The sequence below is a fragment of the Poromitra crassiceps genome (assembly GCF_964638095.1).
Source record: "Poromitra crassiceps genome assembly, chromosome: 30".
Classification (NCBI taxonomy): Eukaryota; Metazoa; Chordata; class Actinopteri; order Beryciformes; family Melamphaidae; genus Poromitra; species Poromitra crassiceps.
Window position 1 is genome coordinate 16,531,462 of NC_139652.1, and position 19,380 is coordinate 16,550,841.

General features: G+C 43.5%; 1 protein-coding gene across 1 annotated transcript; it reads right to left on the reverse strand.

Moving 5' to 3' along the window:
• Window positions 1–553: 553 nt before the first annotated feature.
• ticrr (TopBP1-interacting, checkpoint, and replication regulator) lies at window positions 554–19,110 on the reverse strand (the record flags this gene model as incomplete). The annotated part of the gene is made up of 21 exons (XM_083663050.1): window positions 554–1,147; window positions 2,344–2,472; window positions 3,644–6,281; window positions 7,000–7,283; window positions 7,606–7,664; window positions 7,823–7,913; window positions 8,098–8,229; window positions 8,328–8,394; window positions 8,708–8,795; window positions 9,363–9,596; window positions 10,057–10,139; window positions 10,736–10,829; window positions 11,588–11,688; window positions 12,200–12,345; window positions 13,083–13,271; window positions 13,746–13,873; window positions 14,967–15,111; window positions 15,465–15,699; window positions 16,458–16,693; window positions 17,542–17,785; window positions 18,436–19,110. The coding sequence occupies 21 exons, from the start codon at window positions 19,108–19,110 to the stop codon at window positions 1,032–1,034; spliced, it is 6,114 nt and encodes a 2,037-aa protein (XP_083519176.1). The 3' UTR covers window positions 554–1,031.
• Between the last annotated feature and the right edge of the window lie 270 nt (window positions 19,111–19,380).

The following is a 19,380-nucleotide window of genomic DNA, read 5'->3' on the forward strand; positions in this document are numbered from 1 at the left end:
ATGGCACAGACTGTGGGTGCCCATCACCAAGGATACCTCATGACTACTCGACACTGATTTCCAAGGCACACATCGCCAGGACAACCAGCAATGCCAAGGAAATAGAAATAATCAAAGTCATTAGTAGATCATAATCATAACCAAGTATAATAAACCTCTGGGGGTATTATAGAAGTGAATTAAACATGACGTCCTATGCCCAACACATAAATGCACCTATCAAAATCACGAGGGGCACTTAGGTTTTACAAAACTGACCTTTAGACAGGTGGGTGAACTATCAGCTTTCCTTTTATCAGGTGGCAGCAGATCAACTGGAAGTATATAAATGAAGTCATTCTCAAAGACAAGGGAAAAAAAAACATTACTTCAAAACACTTTGCTTTACTGTAGACCTGCTTTTCCAAGACTTGAGAACAAAGGGAAAAATGAACTAAATATAGTGTGGGGTATCTGAAAAAATTAAGTCTGCAATAAGTTAATTTGGAAAATCAATTTTTATTTACAAATTTACAAAAGCAATTTTGTGGCACAGAGAACATGTAAACAAACTAATAAATAAACATGAATCGTCTTTATAGCAATAACATTTACACCGACTCGATTGCAAAGTGGCCGATTACAATTTTGAAGAACGAGTGAGTGGTGGCATTAAACATGACCATTTTCCAGTTTTTAGCTCCCAGGCAGGAAATGACTACACAATGTTTAGGATAAAATAATCAATGAGAAATAATAGTCTGAATTAAAAGAAATGGCAAATTTAAACATCTGAGCAACAGCTCAGCTCTTTGGGAGTTTAAACCTTAGCGTTGGGCATACCTACAAAACAAAATACTCCTAAAATGGCCAGCCATTACAGAACAGAAAACTTTTTCAGGGTCCACGGGCCAAACTTGTTGGTTGAGGAGACATTCATGTGAACAGCTTTTGAAGCGATGCTTGAAAGACATCTTTCAGGGCAGCCATCAAAAGAACAGCTGACAAAGTGTGTGTCAGACACAAAATGGGGCAGTGTGTGGCGGGGTGCTTCAGTCCAGCAGTCTCTTCCTGCTGTAGGTCGTCCCTGTGGTCGAGCGTCTGGGAGGCTGGCTGCAGGGAGAAAGCTCCACCTCAAACCCCATCCTCCTCTCAGATGCAGCCTCGTCTAGAACATTCAGAGATTTAAATCAGTAAGATTTTTGACATTTTTTACTGAAATAGAACAGCTTTTTAGTCACAGGACATGGTAGATTGACTTGGAATAGGGAGACCCTCGTCTTTATTTATCCCACACCTCCCTCCATTGGCCAGCACTGGGACTAAGCAGTTTGTCTGCCACGTCCAGTAGCAAGAAAAAAAAAAAAAAAAAAGCATGCGCTGTACAGCGGAAGCGCTGTGTTCATGAAAACAAGGAAGTAACTCGATTCGGATTTGCTACGAAAATGATGTTTCACGGAACTATGGATTATTATTTCATCATGTGGTGAGTACCCGATGTCACAACATGTACATAGAGCTTTCTGGCGCTGTGTTTTGTTGACTTTGAATGGCGATATCGTTATCGATACTAATGCACGCAGAGGGCGCAGTTTCTCCAACAGTAAAACTGGGAAAACTTACTGAATGGGGCTTTAAGTTAGTTAAAGACCCCCTAAAGTCATAAGTGTTAAGATGTCTATAAAATACTCTACTTTGAATAATAATTTGTGTCCGATAGCTTTTCTGCAATTTTTCTTTTAATTATCTTGTTAAAATCCTTAAAATGACTCCCCCCCCCCCCCCCCATCTTTCTCCCTCATTAAAAAAACAATCTGGGTTATCTAGAACCGTAACTAGCCAATCACAGCATACAAACAAGGGCTTTAACTGCTGAATCCTGGCCAGGGATTGGCTCCGGTATCCGTGATGTCACAAATCATGCAAATGGCCTTTTCAGTGAGCTCAGAGAAACTTTGCACTTTCAACAGATGGTTGTGAAAACATCTTCTAGTGTCAAACTCTGCACAGAGAAGAGAACAACATCCAACTGAAGGAACAAGAAGAAAAACAGATTTTTGACTTTATGGGGTCTTTAACTTCCAGAACTGGAAATAGTCACCAGCTGGTAGATTTAGACTGTCTGGTGAAAGGTTTTCTTTATACATCAGCCACTGTAGCCTATTAGACAAAGAAGTTAGTTCCCAGCCCAGGTAGATAAAAATGATTGGTAGCATAAAACATAGAAGCAAGCAAGCACATGTTACCTTTAAAGTGTGGAGTTCTCTTAGTATAAAAACAGAAAAGGACGTACTGCACATGCTACCTTTAAAGTGTGGAGTTCTCTTAGTATAAAAACATAGAAGCAAGCACTGCACATGTTACCTTTAAAGTGTGGAGTTCTCTTAGCAGCAGAGGCTGTTTTGCTCTTGAACAACAAGGGGGACTGAGTGAGGGCCAGAAGCCCACTTGCCGTCACAGACTTCCTCACCTTGGAGCTGGGAGGAGTCGCTCCTGTCAAAAACAAAGACAAACATGACTACATTACAGTAACACAACCACACAGGGTGCATTTCAAACTGAAAGGTCTCATCTAGGGATGTTCATCAATCATCGGAAATCGATAATTGATCGTTAAGGAATTGAATCGATCATGTGGAATTTTTATCGATTATTGTTATTATTAAAAAAAGAAAAAGAAAAAAAGAATTGGACTAGGTTTGGGTGGAATTCGTTCCTCCTCGCCCCACTCCATTGCACAGCCGACTAACGTGAGGTGGAGCTTCATATAGTCTCTAGTTTTCTGGCTGGGCACGGGCCTTTGTGCCAACAAAACAGTTTTAAACATGGGAAATTCACACCGGCATGCGCCGGTCAACCCTATACAAGAGCATATCTGCTTCAGAAGAAAAACATTAAAAAAACACACACAATTGTGATCATTGCAACTTAAAAAACATTTCCATTTCAAAATAAAAGGTCTGAAGCTAACCATTGAGTTTTAATTTGCATAGTGAGTGTAGTCTCGGCACGCAGATGATTAGAGATCTGTACCTACATCGCATGGGAACATCTTGTCAAAAATAGTTGTTTGAACGTTAGTGAGCACGGCCCATTAACACATCTATGGCCTTTTGTCCAGTTACCGGAAATGGTGCTCCCTCCATTATCCTCCATAGTGAAACAAACTGGAGACAGAGAATCACTTTGTATTATTAATAATTTTTCCCCAGATTTTTTTATCCCATTTTTATCCCCCATTAGTGCTAATTTTAATTTATTATTTATCCTGGTTGCTGCTCCACCCTCTGCTGATTCGAGAATCACTTTGTAACACGGAGAGCTTTTTAAAACATTGAAAATGGATGTCCCGAGCAACGTTACATTACATTGTTTCATCCCATTACAAGCACACAACTTCTGCATGTTACTGCTCCTTTCTGCATGAAGGGCCCCTCTAATGGTTCTGCGATGCATTTTTTTTACTCTAATTGTTTTCTAATCAGTCTTAACAACGAAAGTTGGGAGAAAGTTCTCAGGCGGATAGAGACCGATAACTGAGTCTATTCTGAGTGTTACTTACTTTCATAACAGTCATTATTTTGAAAGTGCATGTGTTTTGACATTGCAGATCTCTCATTTTGGCAATGAAACTGTAAATATTGTTTGTTCTGTGACAGCTTACTTGACTTGACATCTCCATTGTCAGCAGTCCAGATCACGTCATCTTCACCTTTCTGAGGATCAGCCCCGTCAGCCTGCTGAGCCAGCTCCTCCATCCAGTCCAAATCTCCCAGCGGGGAGAGCGGTGACTCGTCTGCTCCTATACAAGGTGACCGCTTGGCGGTCAAAAGAGCCAGTGGTGCAGCTCTGTTGCTCGAGACCTCATCAGTGTCCTCAATGTCCTGCAACCTGCTAACTCCAAGCTCCGCTTCCTCCAGGAGCTCCTCCAGTAGCGGCTCCCCCTTCAGGCCACGATCCTTGCCTCCCACCACCCCAATCTGGGCTCTCTTCTTCCGAGGCCAGCTGTTGAGGTTGTCTGCGGTTGCCTTGCCTACACTCTGAGGTGAAGGGGTCGAGGGGATCATCTCTGCCGTTCCCATCGGGGACATGGTTCCCACAGGATGGCGCGTCGGGGTGTAGGATTGGCAGATGTACGTTTGGACACCTTTGCCAGGTGTGCTCTTGGCTGGAGTGACATGAGCGCAGACAGTTGGCGAGACACATCCAGGATCTCTGTGTTTAGAGCACAAAGCCAAGGGGCTTTCCAGCTGAGAGAATTTCACACCCACAGAAGGGCTCTGACCTCCAGATCGTGGACCGTCAGTGGGCAAATCACCAGCATTAAACGAGTCTGTGCGTCTGAATTTGAGTTTCGGAAGTCCAGATGTTTGCATGTCCAATTCTACTTGGTATGACCGAGCGGTTGGAGTGCCCAAGCCTCTTCGTCGACTAAGTGTTGCAGAACTTCTGGGGGTTGAAAATCGAGGGGGATCATCAGAGTACCCCAAACGAGCGGCGGCCTCCCTTTGTTGGCGGTCAGGAGTCTTCCGAAAGCCATAGCTTCGGCCAGGTGTGACTTGGGGTGGCAGAGGTGGTGTGGGAGAGGCTTCATTTGACTGAAAGCCTTCGCTGGACTTTGATGGCTTCCTGGAAAAGCTGATGTTCATCTTGAGACCTCCATTAAGTTGGGTCTTGACGACAGCAGCATCAACAATGTCCATGCTATCGTCCTCTGTGGTGGCAGAGCTAAAATGTGAAGAATCAAATTGCTGTGAATCAGTCTGGGAACTTGACTCAGAAGTTTGGGAATGTTCAGCCTGTGGCCCAAAGGTCTCAGTACAGCTAGATTCTGTGTTTGGTTTGGAAGGCGCACTCTCATTAGACTGGGACCATACTGGTCTGGTCCTACTTTTAGCAGCTTTGTGAGACCTAGTTCTTCTCAGGGGTTTTCCTGTCAACTTTGGGGAAGTATCTGATCTTTCGGAAATAGTGGGACCTCTTTCTGGCGTGAATGCTGGCTTACACGGAGACATGAGATTTGAGCTTTTAACTGGAGTTCTTCCAGAGCGAGTACTCATTTGGTGAACAGGACCAGGGCTGGTTGGAGTTCTCAGTGGGGAGCTGTGGTCTTGAGGGGGTGTGGATTGTGGAGGAGTTTCCTGGGGAACAGTGTCAGTTTTTACATCCTTTCTAGGTGTGTTCATCTTGTTATGAAGCCTTTCAGAGGACCTCTGTGGCTTTTTCTCAGAGGACCTCTGTGGCGTTTTCTCTTGCACTTCTGACTGCATGCTCTTCTTTTCCACAGGGTCACAAGTCTCAGTACAGCTGGATTCTGTGTTTGGTCTGGAAGGCAGACTTTCATTAGACTGGGACCTTAAGATAAGTCTGGTTGTACTTGCAGCATCTTGGCCAGAGCTAGTTCTTGTCCGTGAAACCACTGGAAACTTTGGGGAAGTATCTGATCTTTCTGAAATGGTGGGACCTCTTTTTGGTGTGAATACTGGCTTACATGGAGTTCTTCCAGAGCGAGTCATCATTAGGTGGAGAGGACCTGGGCTGGTTGGAGTTCTACTGTTGGGTCTCGGTGGGACGTCGTGGTCTTGAGGTGGTGTGGATTGCAGAGGAGTTTCCTGGGGACTAACAACAGTGTCCGTTTTTACATCCTTTACAGGCGTGTTCATGTTGTTGTGAAGCCTTTCATCAGAGGACCTATGATTTATCTCCTGTGTCAACATACCACCATATAATAAGCTTTCAGAAACCTGTGATGGCACTTTAGGAAAGATCTTTTCCGGGGTCTTGAAAATGTTGGCTTTCACGGTGGGACTTTTGGGAGGACTGCTAAACTTGGTGGGTGTTCTCAGTAATCTCCGGGAGCTTTTGGTTGCATTGTGAGGTGACTCTGGCACCTTAAAAGTCGCACTGTTCTCTGCCAGCCTACATTTTCGTGGTGACGGCGACCATGTGACACTCTTCCGGGGAGTCCTGGAACTTGGGCTATTGAGTAGGTGTAATCCAGACGGGGACTTGACTGGGGTCCTGAGAATACCCCTCAGCGGGCTCTTCACGGGGCTTTCCTTCGTAGGCGTCTCTACTATAAGGGTCCTTCTGGCCGGCGATCTGAAGGGGCTGCCCCTGAGTGCCATACCAGACTCACGAGAGCTACCTGCCACAGGGCTTTCAGGGACCGAGAGCACCCGCCTACTGGATGCTGGTGGGGTCTTGGGTGTTTGTGGAGTCTTTGGTGTTCTTGGGGTCCTGTTCCCCGTAGCTGCCCTTCCATGTTTACCAGGTGACTTTATTGGCGTTTTATTTGGACTCTAAAAAGAAAACGGAGAAAAAGGTTGGTAAAATAATCAAGCTGTTGTTAAATTGATCAACAGAATTTGACAAATGAATGAATGTACAATTTTAGACTTTATTGTCATCTCCAATGAGTACCTTTATTGCAAGCCATTTTTAAAATAGTTATTGGAGTATAAGGATGCAATCTGGTATTATCTCCCAACTCGCTTAAATAGTTAAGAATTTTAAGAGGTCATTCATTATGAAGTGAGTGTTCCTTCAGTACACAAAAAGATACTTGTTCACAGCACATTAGGATTGGAAAATTGGAAAATTGTGGAACAAAATTGGAAAATTGTGGGCAAAATAGCGCTACAAAACTTTAATCTGAAAACATTTCTAAGTCATTAGGAAAATCATGTGAACATATTTGGAAGACGCTTTAGTCATGTGCAATTCTGTAGTTGTTTGTTTTTACGGAAATGTTAGCCTCTTAAACCTGCAATAGCATTGTTGACAAAGGCTAAAAACTTCTGCTACCAGAATCTCAAGTACTGGAAACAAAACAAACCACTGTATTAAAGAAGAAACCGCTTGTGAAAAAAGGAGCTCACAGGAGTCACAGGTAGTTTGTTTAAAGAAAAGAGCAAAATCACTCTTTATCTGCAAAAGTTAAAAGCTTTTAGGTGCTAGTGCTATAGCTACTAAATGTATCCCCATTATTCAAATTAACAAATTCTTTGGTTAATTTACCTCAAAGACATCAGAGGCTGTGGACAGCCGGCTCCTGCTGGCCCTGGATGCGTAAGAGTCAAAGGAGGTGGAAGGACGACTGGGGGACTGAGCAGCTCCAAAGAGAAGACGCATAGGAGACCGCACTGTTTTTACATTGACCCCGCTGATTTTGCCGTCACTGAGAGGAAGCTGGGATGCAGAGAGGACCTTGTCCAAGTTGCGGGAGCGAGGCTGTGAGCTTGGGTAGAAGATGGTTGAATGTCTTCTAGCAAACTTCTTTATCCTCGGGCTCCTTCTTACGTCTGTTACAAAAGCAATGCACAATAAAAGACAATGCATCACCTGCATGCAATTCAATGTATTTCTAAAGGTGAATAATGAAGATATGGGTGGTGCTACCATGCTGTCAAATTGCAGTGGAGGTCAAAATCTTGATTATTAGTTATTAGCTAATAATTGTGGTCCCTCAGTGGTGTCTAATGTGTCCAGTTCTGGTCTATATTTCACAAGGCGGCACGTCTACTGTTGTTGCATGTAATCAAATACAAGATTAATATATAATATTTAAGCAATCGTTACATTTGTGTCAATATATTTTGTGTAGGGAAAAGATCAGCCAAATACCATCTGCAGGTTTCACTGGGGATTCCTCCACAATGCTGTCCTCAGTTGGAGCAGATCTCCTGAAAAAGAAAGGTAAAAACGCATGAGTAAAGATTTCTTATTTGTCAGCTACTGCTTAAGATTTTTGGGTCAAACATATCTTATCTTGAACTGAGAAAGTAAAAAATGTTCTGTTATTCTCCTGTATGAATCTCAATTTGGCAAATTATTAAAATACCTTCCCATCCTCTGCCTATATAGGAGGCGACTGGACACTTGCTTGTGGAGGGGCGTCTCAGACACTTGATTTGTTAGGAGTTTGTGTCTCTCTGAAAAGGAAGGATTTCCTTTTAGAGGTGAAAACAACCACAGCAATCTAGCAGTACACAGAATACCTAGTTGGCTGGCAAAAGTGGCAGGTAAAGTTTTAGATTTGGCATCTCCTGTAGATACAAAGTTAGCTTTCATCCCTTCGTTGACCATTTCTCGGAATTAACCGGTAATTCTGAATACCTTCGGACTCCTGGCATCGCTTGCGTTTCAGTCCTTCCACGGCGGACACAGACTGGCTCCGGGGCAGCTTGGCTTTCTTTGAGGGGGAAACGCGCTCCTGGTTGAACAGGTTTCTCCTCACCTTGGTCACCTCTGGAGACATAAAGAAGATGTATTTAGGACTCTGATATCCAAAAGATTATACCTCTTGCAGGGCATACCGAATAAAGGAGATGTGACCCAACATGTACCTTGATGCTTCTGAGGTGGCGGCTCTGCAATGGCTTTCTCTGAAGCAGCAGAGACCTTTGGTTTGGTCTGTTGAGAACACAAGAACTCATCTAAGGTATTGCTCAAATGAAGGCTAACACCTGAGTGAGCTACGTAGTATTTGCAAATACTTTTCATGCTTTGTGTTCACCTTCTTATGCCCCAAATGGGTGGCTTTTGTCACATTGCACAATAAAGAAAGTGTTAGAGAATTTAGCCAATTTACTTTTCTGTGGCTGACTCTACCTAGGTTAAAAACACATTATTTAGCAGACAGTAGTTGATCCAGGTATAGTTATAAAACAATATAAATGGATGAATATCATCCATTTATATTGAACATGTGGTTTTGTCAGCTTACAGCTCTTGTCATCTTTTTAGGCATCTCTATTTGGCGTAGACTCTGTGATGACTCAGTCATACTGCGATGACGAGTCAGCATCCCACTCCTAAAACAAAAACAAAAGAATAAATGTTTAAGAAAAACCTGCACAAACGTGCACATGGACCTTGCAAAATAACGAACAATGTTTTTGTCAAAACTTTAGCACAATTGATATGAGGGCTTAATCATATTATGCCTCATCAAACTCCAAGGTTGTTTAAAGACAAAGCATGAAATTCAAGGACCAAAATTGGTCAGCACCTATGTCAAAATGTCAATTTTCTTGCTGTAATAGTGGTGTCTAGGTCTATACAACTATACAAAACGTCTAGATTCGGCTAACTACAAGTGTCACTTGGGACCTAAAACTTTAAGAAATTGATGATTGGATATTCTGTCCAAGGAACGTAGATTGATCAGACTGGATTCTCAAACCGGATCAGATAGGATTTACAACACTGGAATGGTTGACAAAATCGATTATGCACAGATTTCTATATTTCCAATATGTGGGGTGTGAATCATTCTCTTAATTCTTCATTCTCTGAACCGTTTCCAGACAGTTCCAGGTTTTCCATAACTGTAGGAACCCTGTAACATGTCTTTCTAGACAACCCAAAGCCCTCCTCACCTCCTTTTGCTGGCAGAGCGGTTTCGCAGGTCCTGCAGGCCTTCCCCGCTGTCTGAAGCCAGGCTGAGAGCGTTGGAGAGGGGAGGAGAGGAGGCCGAAGGAGAAAGGCTGTCCTTGGCAACAGACTCGTCACTGAAGAAGTCAGCGGGCAGGACGGCCACCAGGGCCTCAGGGAGCTGGGTGCCCAGACTGTGGTAAACGTCTGCCAGCACCCTAGGGATGGCTGTCAGGAACCTGCCACGACACAGAAAGACTAGTGTTAGATCCTAAGAACTATAGGTGAGCAAGAGAAATATTTGGCTATTTCCATTTGTGTGGAGTCATTTCTTTTTCAAATAACCTTTTGGGGGTTAAATATAAAAAAAAACATTGGAAGCACTGATCAGTTTTCCCAGATGGTATGTCAAATATTTGATGGTCAGTATTTCAGAACAGCACTCCACAGTCCACACAGATAAACCTTATAATTCCCAGCTCAGAAATGATCAACTATGGAAGCAATTGCGTGATTAAATTGTGCATACCAAGCAGATCTATTGTGTTCTAACATTTTACGGACAAGAAAATGATCCTACAGATAAAAATCAGGGAATACTCTCCCATTACAAATAAATCTGACCTGTGTCCAAAACGTCCTCTGAAAAACCAAACACCTTGAAAGATCACATGTCTGCATGAAGTCAAACACACTCACCCAGGGAGGATCTCATCTTGCATGAACTTTGCAAGGAAAACTGGGTCTTTGGTTATGGAGATAATCCTGAGCATGTCAGCCACCTGAGGAACAGAGGAAGTTTAAATTGAACTGGTTATGTATGCAGAATAATGTAGTTATCATGGTTGTGGCTTCAAACAACTACTAGTACACAGAAAACAATACCTGTCAGTTCCAATGATGGATGAAAATGTTTCAAAATGTAAGGAAGGCTGATTAAATGTTGCTTTCAATTAGATATGTTCTGTTAGTTTGTAGCGATATTAGTTTGTGGTGATTTTATTGGGGAATCCACTGAGCACGGTCTGATTCTATTTAGAGAAAAACAAAACGCCATGTTTAAACGTGTCACAAAAATACATTTCTCTACTGCATGATGAAATCGTACTTAAAATAGCTTAAAAAAGAAAGGCTTCACCAAAAAAAAGTCGAGTTTTAGAATGGGTACCAGTATCAGTCAAAGAAAATGAACAATAGCAACAAGTAAGCAGCCAAATACTGGTCATTTGGCTACTGCCTCTTTGGTGGGAAACCAGACATTAAAAATGTGTGTGGCTTACAAAAGGGTGAAAGCGTCTAGTGAATTTTGGAATCTACCTGCCAGTGTTAATACTTGTTGTTGTTGTTGTTGATTATTGTTAGCGAGCGAGTGTCCTACCTCCTCTACCATCTGATCAACATCCAGTGAGTCATACTGCTCTGAGGGGAGGAGCTTGCACATTTCCAACCTCAGCAACGTCTGGAGCTGGCTCCTAGGACAAAAGACAAAACCTGGGTTACTGAAAGTTTCAGCACAGAATTATTATTATTATTATTTTTTTCTGATTTTCTCCCCAATTGTACTTGGCCATTTCCCCCTGCTGCCCCACCCCCTCTGCCAATCTGAGGAGAGCCGTAGACACACACATGCTTCCACATGTGCCGTTTCCAACCGCTTCTTTTCACCTGACAGCGGGGAGCTTCACCGGCAGGTCGTAACACGTGGGAGGATCACACTATTCCCACAATCCCACCAGTTCCCTTCTGCCCCGAACAGGCGCCCCGACCGACCAGAGGAGGCGCTAGTGCAGCGACCAGGACACATACCCCCTCATTCCGGCTTCCCACCCACAAAAACAGCCAATCGTGCCTGTATGGACGCCTGACCACCTGCGACCCTCGTGTTGGTACATGTAGGCAGGGAATCTACCGCTACCCTACCCAGATGCCCACTTTTTTAACCTTGATTTATCCAGATAACGTTGACTGGCCACACATGCCATTTATCAGTAATGCCCAGCTAACAAACACGGTTAACAGTTAAACACACATTTCACACCTGGGATCTGGCCAGTACAACCAGAGTGGGCTTTATGTGACCTGTGAATTCTATGAGGCCATTTACACCTGTCATTAACATGTGTTTTCTGCCATCAGATTGCAATCTGATGACAGAAAACACATGTCAATGACAGGTGTAAATGGCCTCTATGTTAACACTCATTCTCAAATTGGATTAGAAAGCACTTACTCTCTGACTTTGCTCTCAGCATCAGAACCAGCACCATAGAGCTGCCTGATCCATTTGCTGGATTTGAGAAGATGCTGCTGGACAAAGAGGGAGGTCTTCAGCTGCAAAACAAAACATTAAGAATTAAGATAAGTCAGGTAATCAGCATACCTGACCAGGCCTGCAGGTGAAACACATTGTTTGTTCAGATATAGTGTTTGTTGTCGCCTTACTAAACATTATTGATTTGAAAATAATGGATGTGTAGTAGAATACTTTCATTGTTACGTTTCTTTTCGAATCTACTATCGAAGTGAGTCCTAAATTAATTTGTAAATCTGCCGATTCCAGCTAAAATTACAATTCTGATTCTTTTGTTAGATACAATTATTGATCTCAATGATCTATGACAATATTCTTTTATTTTGTTCAATTATAGTGGCCATTCTGATTTAAATTAAATGTTTATGCAATGCAATATCCCCAAATTATTAGAATAGTGACAACTAAAATCGCCAGATAATTGAGCAGAACAACAATCTATGAATACATCCAGCATCAGCTTGCTGTAGGAAAGCTGTGGATCAGGTCAAGTCAATCTAGAAACACATGTAAAGACTAAGGGTGTCTCACCTCCAGGTCTGACTTGGCCATGAGGAAGGTTTTGACAGCAGACACAAGTTGCTGGACTTCGGTGCGGAGGGACAAGTGTCTCTCTGCCACAGTCTTGTCATAACTGGAGGTGAGGTGGGCCAGCAGCTCTGCCTCACTGCTGAAGTCTGGTTGAGGAAAGAAGACATGTTAATGACTTGTTTTGTTAAATTAGACTTAAATTAATATAGGCCAACTGAACATAGGGTGGCTTGTGATATTGACTGCATCATATCTTAATTCTGGTCTAATTTCAAAGTGATTTTTCTTCTTGTCGTGTCTTGAATGACTAAACCAGGCAATTATTATAGCTGAAGGTTATTCTTCTAAAAACAAATATGACAACATATTATGAAATAGCAGTGTGTTTACAGCTAGTCGTGTATTATGACTAAATAACTTTTCCATATTTATGCACACTTTTTTTGTGAAATTCCCAAACTTCCGAACCTGAAAACAACCAAATTAATTTTCTATACTCATCAAGACCTGGAATGTTCTGTAAAGGTCATTTTCTCCAATCAGTTACTCACTTCATCAATCAATATAAAATAACAATCTAAATTACATTTAGGGTACCCATATTTTAACCGTGATATTTTGCATATCGTGTATGTGCCGTGTATTCCTATATTTGTGTTCTTCATGTGCATGCCACTCTCATCATTATACTTTATATATTGTGTGAATATATGTACAGAACATCAAGTAACATGTGCTAGTGTTGAAATTGTCGGTGACGTATTTTTTCGTAGCTGAATCCCATGTCCCTGCTACAAACAGCAAATCCCCCACAGGGATGGTTAAGGTTTCATCTTATCTCGTGATGCCAGCAGTATTGTGAAGTGTTGAAAGAGATGCTCACTGATAGTGTTGGCTGCTCCACATTTGCCCCTGTCGTCCGAGCGTCTCTTGCCCTGCCTGTCCGACGCCCGGCCCTCGGCCTCAGCCTGGTGCTTCTGGGCCTTCACATTGAGCCGGGCCACGTTCAACATCTGCAGGGAGCGGCTCATAGTCTTCATCTTCTGCTTCACCGGTGTGCGCTGGGCGCCACCTGCAGGCCAGAGAGGAGAAGTGATACTGAGGAAGACAGGGGCCACTTTTGTGGCAAGTTGACAACACAGGAAATGGTGTGGGAGATAACCAAACTATTTAAAATAAACAGGGTGCATTTAAAAATCAGGGTTCCTACATGTTTTCCATCCCACAACCTGGATGTTAACATCATGACGTACGCTGAGCATTATCCTCCTCTGGCCAAAAAACATAAAATATTCTTGGCACCGACAGCAATCTCCTAATTTATGAATCGTCAGCTGGTTTAAAGCTACATAAAAACCGCAGTCTAAATGTGTGTATGGACTGAATATCACTTTTTTCATAAAAGCTCTTTATTGATGCCCAAACGGATACTAAGTATTTACCAAACTTGTTAAGACCTGGAAATGATCAAATAAATCTTCCATACACATGTCCAGGCCTGCACAAAACCCCTGAAAAACAGATACAACTTGAGATGTGGTCTTACGATTCTTGCCCTTCTTTTGGTCAAGGCCCTGGGAGGTCTGGTAGAGTTCAGCCAGACTGTTGACAAGCTCCTGCTGTAGAGCGGACAGCTCCTCCTCTTCTCTCTGCTCTGGTACTGCATGCAGCACCCTGGGCCACAGCACAACAAAGTCAAGTATTTGGACTAAAATTGACAATTTTTGGCCAAGATTGAGTTCCTTCATTTTAGGTCTTGTTTTTAAGCCTCCCCCCAATATTGTCTGACAAATATTCAAAGCTAACATCAATAAAAGTCTGTAAACAGGTCAATGGGCCACTTCCAAAAGGACTAACCCAATGAGTGAGCTGGAGCACACGAAGTCACTTAAATAAATTTAATAAAGGTACAAAACTGACGTTTCGACGCGCACTGCGTCTTCTTCAGAGTTTTTTTTTTTTTTTTGACTCTGAAGAAGACGCAGTGCGCGTCGAAACGTCAGTTTTGTACCTTTATTAAATTTATTTAAGTGACTTCGTGTGCTCCAGCTCACTCATTGGGTTAGTCCTTTTGGAAGTGGCCCATTGACCTGTTTACATTGTTTTGTCCTGTTCTGAGAGCACCGACCTCCCTCTGTGGAGGGGTTGAAGCGCAGGAGATTCCTTCTACAGTATCAATAAAAGTCTGTCACATGCAGACACACACACACACACACACACACACACACACACACACACACACACACACACACACACACACAGACAGACAGACAGACAGACAGACAGACAGACAGACAGACAGACAGACATACTTTCAGCTGACAAAATAGCAGCATGTATGTTGCCAGTCTGGAGAGAGAAAACATTGCTTCTATCTCATCATAGGTAGGTACCCAACATTTCTCTTTGCTATGTCATAGCAGGGATCTGTTGCATCAAAATAAAGAAATTATGAATAAAACGGCTGGACATTCACTGTGCGACCGGGTAACTAGTGTTTTGAATGTCCTGCCTGAAGTACAGAAATATCAGTCAACTTTTAAATCACTTCTAAAAATAGATTTCTGCAGATAGACTTTAACAGCATTTGCTTTTACTAATTTTATTCTGTTACCTGTCCGTATTATTCCTCTATAACCTTGTTTGTGTGTTCATCTTATTGGGTTTTATACTTGTTGTTTTTGCCTGTAAAGCACTTGGTAACTAAATAGTTGAGTGCTATATGAAAATGATCAATGGGAGATTTTTTAAGTAAGAATCCCCATACCTCATTGACTCCATTAAATGGGAACTGACTCCTGATTGGTCAGACTGAGGGAACCAGCTCTCTGTCAGGCTTGTCCTCAGCGGGCTCGACCAATGGGTGAGCTCCTGCTGGGCCCACTCAGGAACTTGGGGCTCCTGTGACTGGGCTGAGAATAACAAACAAACAGGAATAAATAGCAAACTATCTGATATCCCAAGTATTCAAATGAAAACAGTTTTCACTATGACATGACAGCACTATCAGATTTAGTGATTTTATTTTAATATTTGAGATTTCAATGATGGTTTATATATATATATTTTATTATAGGAACAACATAAAACAAGCACAAAAAGTGGTCAGATAAACAGTAACCTCGTGTACTTTCAAAGCTACAAGTCAGATCTTGTTTTGTGTACAAAAAAAACGTTATGATGATTAAGAATTCCAGCTAGAGACATTTTCCCAAAATGGACAAATAGTATTTCTGAACCCTGAATATTACTATTCTATCCTCACCATCTCCGCTGTCACCCTCCTCCTCCATGAGGCCATAGACGACTCCCAGCACACTGCTGACGACATGGGGCAGGTCGGCGGAGGTGTCGGCTGTGGCGGGGGTGACGGTGTCGGGGGGCAGGAGCTGGCTGTGCTGGGTGATCCCAGGCTGGAGGACAGTGAGCAGAGCCGTGAAGGGTGACAGCGGGGAGAGCACAGCTGAGCAGACCAGGTCGCTGTCAGTCACTTCTGCAAACTGGTGGGACAGGCGAGAGACGGGGGAAAAGTTCTTTAAATTCACAGAACAAAAGCAGACAAAACGCCCTGTCAAATCAGCCAAATGTGTTCAAAGCAAAAATAAATCCTAGTTGGGACACCCTTACTAATCATTATCAATTTGTGATGTTCGTTCGCCGTTCTTTTCTTATCAAGTGTTGCAATTTACATATTTGGTGTACCAACTTTTGCTCAACCCTCCTCATCTACTTCTACGTCAGCAATTTCCTACATTTCCCAGAATTACTGCTGTAGCTCAGGAGGTAGAGCGGGTTGTCCACTAATCGCTTTGGATAAAAGAGGTCAGTGGTTCGATCCCCACCTCCACCACTCTGCATGCCAAAGTGTCCTTGAGCCAGATACTGAACCCCAAATTGCTCCCGATGGCTGTGCCAGCACCCTGCGTGGTAGCTTGCCGCCATCGGTGTGTGAATGTGTGTGTGTGAATGGGTGAATGTACCTACTCATTGTAAAGCGCTTTGGATAAAAGCGCTAGATAAATGCAGGCCATTTAGCATTTACTTAGGGTTCCCCGTGCTGTGTGCTGTATCGCTCTGAGCGATGCGTTTCTTCAGTCAAGAAAAAGAGAGAGCGGGGGAGAGAACACGCCAAGTCATTTTTAGCACTGACTGTACGCTGTAATAGGCTGTAACTGGGACGGGTGTGGAACTAAGACAGAAACTGCCCCCAAACACCATTGTTGCCTAAAGAAACAAGTGTCTTGGCTGAATGTCTCACCATGTGCAGAGCCTGAGCAGAGAGCTCCATGAGGAGATGCTGGAAGGCAGCCTGTCCATGATGGTCCCCGCTACTGGAGCACTGCAGAACCCACGACGCTGTGGAGGCTTGTGTTAGCGATGAGGCGTCCCAGCCCTGCACCACTGCCTTCAGACACACTTCCAGCGGCTCTGGCAGAAGCCTCTGGCTGCAGGACACCGGCTCTACCAAGACACTGCAGCTCTGTGACGCATCGCCTGGTGGAGTGAAGAGTAACAACACACAATGAATGATGAGGCTTCATTTCCTGCATTAGGTGTATTTCATCTCCCCTACATGTCATTTATGCATTGCATTTGAGTTACAACTAGGCATCGAGCACGCCTAGGCTCGGCTGCTGCGCGGCCTCGCCTGCCATATTGGCGCGTGTGTGTATATGTGTTGCTCACTAAATGTTATTGCATTAGTGATGTCATGTCACAATGCCTCCTTGTGTGTGTGTGTGTGTGTGTGCCCCATTATATCACTGATGACATCGACAGTGTGCGTGTGTGTGCCCCCCTATGACATCACTGATCAGTCTTGTCACAATGCCTCCTTGTGTGTGTGTGTCCTTATGACATCACTTTTGACATAATCACTGATGGCATCACATCATTAGCTAATTAGCCTAATAAAAAAATCCAGCTCCGTCAGCTCACCCGCACAGGTGCCCTTTACACACCCTAAAGGTTTCAGCCCAATCACACGTAAAACAGCATAGCTGTGGCCGAACACAGAACTTGCAACAAACAAACATTGCCCACATACTCTCCTTATCAGTTCCATGATCGGTAGATTTGAGTATTCTTTGTATAATCGTAGCACGTCTAAATATTTGCAAATAAAGAAACTCCATTCCACAATGAGGATGTACACTACAGTATGATGTATCACAACAATTTAGCTTCATATCATCAACACTGAATCAAGCAATCAGTTTCAGGTAACAAAAGTGTTTCAAACATGTTTGATGCTGCACATCAAACATCTTCATGTGCATGCTGACTTTTTGTGCAATTACGAAGCATATCCTTCTTTGACAGTTCACTTCCATGTAACTAACCTTGCCCCCAACGGAGAAGCCCTCCTACGACAGGAAAAGCCAATCGGTAGAGCTGTTCAGAAGACAGCAGGTATCCAATGCTGGACCCAAAGGAAAAGGCTTCTCTCCCAAGACCGGAAAGCAGCTCTGACTTGTGAGCACAGCAGAGGTTCAGCAGAGTGTCCACAGGAACCACTCTGCCACCCATCTGCCCCAGGAACGCCGACAGCCTGTCAGACCCCAGGTGGTCCTCACATCTCATCACCTGAATCAGACAAAAGACCAAATTTATTAAAGTATAGGCTACAGTGGAAGTTTAAAGGGATAGTTCAAACAATGGGATCATGCTACTGTATGTACAAACTGACCCAGGCTCACTCAAATGTAATCCACAGTGCACAAAAGGACATGTCAGTCTCAGTCAGCTTGTACATACAGGAGCATTTTTGCTCAACTTTCCAGAACTACTATGTGGAACAGCATGGATTGTGCTGAGCAATAACTCTACCAATCAACCTCATTGGTAAGTAGCAAATAGGGCTACTACTACTATCCCTTTAACACCAGCACCAGCCAAATGCTCTTGCTACTGTAGGTGCTGCTGTCTTTTTCTACCAGGCTAGCAAGTCAACATTGTTTGGAAGTGCTGGGTGAATTTTGGAAACTAGCCACTGTGGTGGTCGTGGATGAAAAAGTTAGTTGATGCTTTTGATAGTGTTTTCTGGTTGTTACTCTTGATATCAGGGAAAGAAACTACATTTTTGGATTCCATTTATCATCCAGACTGATGTTCAGAAACTGTAATCTCCAGGTAGGTTACCGGCAAATGTGTGGGTGCTAGCTTCATTTACCAGCAGCCACGACCAAAATGTACCAGTTTTTCCCCACTGATCTAGTACTTAACGCTGTACTCACCTGGAGATGTGAACTACTGTCAATCCAGTGCAGCACAACGTGTCGCTGGAGCAACATTTCGTGGAGCCCTCTGGATAGAATGTGCTCTGACACGTCCTTGTGTGCGTCGTGGGTTTGAAGGGAAAGGTACTTTTCAAGTTGTGTCCTGGAATGTGGACACTCCGAGACAACAAACAACACATTTCTCCCATCACCCAAAACATCATCCTCGTGTGAAATACTGGCCTTGCCAGCTCGGCTCGACTTCCTAGGTCTCAATGACAGTTTAGTGGGCGAGGTGATGTCTGGTCTGTCCCATTGGAAATCCAACAGAGCTTCTTTGAGTGCGTTTTGAACGGAGGCAGAGGGGTTGGGCTGCTGCTTCTGTTGGGAAGGACACGTTTTATCCTTTACATCCAATTTGGCTTCAAATTCCATCTCAAAGTCCTCAAACGTTTTGTCCCGAAGTTCTTTGAAGTCCGAGCCCCTGGATATGCGGTTAGCATTGCGACCAATCTTGGACTGGAAGAATTTATAACCCCAGCGGACCTTCCCAAATCCATACTTGTAGCCGAAATGCAGCAGGATTCGTAGTATTCCTCGTTTTACACGGTGACTTCTGACATCCACACGATCGCTTGAGTCGTGATCTCCATAATCCACATCCACGGCAAAAACCAAGTTGTGCAAAGCCATACCGTCACTTGGAAAGTGGCACTAACGTTAGATCCATTATCATCAATGGGTAACGTTAACGTTAGGTCATACAAACAGGACAGCTTTCGGCTCAGTGTATTCAGTTAGGCTAGCATTAGCTAAACTAACAATGGTAAACTTGCTAACCCACGTCCGATATGTTGTTCGCAAGTCTTGTAGTGAGGACGCCATTTACAGCAACGCTCAGATCAGCTATCGTAGCTAACTACGCTAAAGCGCTAGCATGACTGATAAGCGGTTGCCAATCGA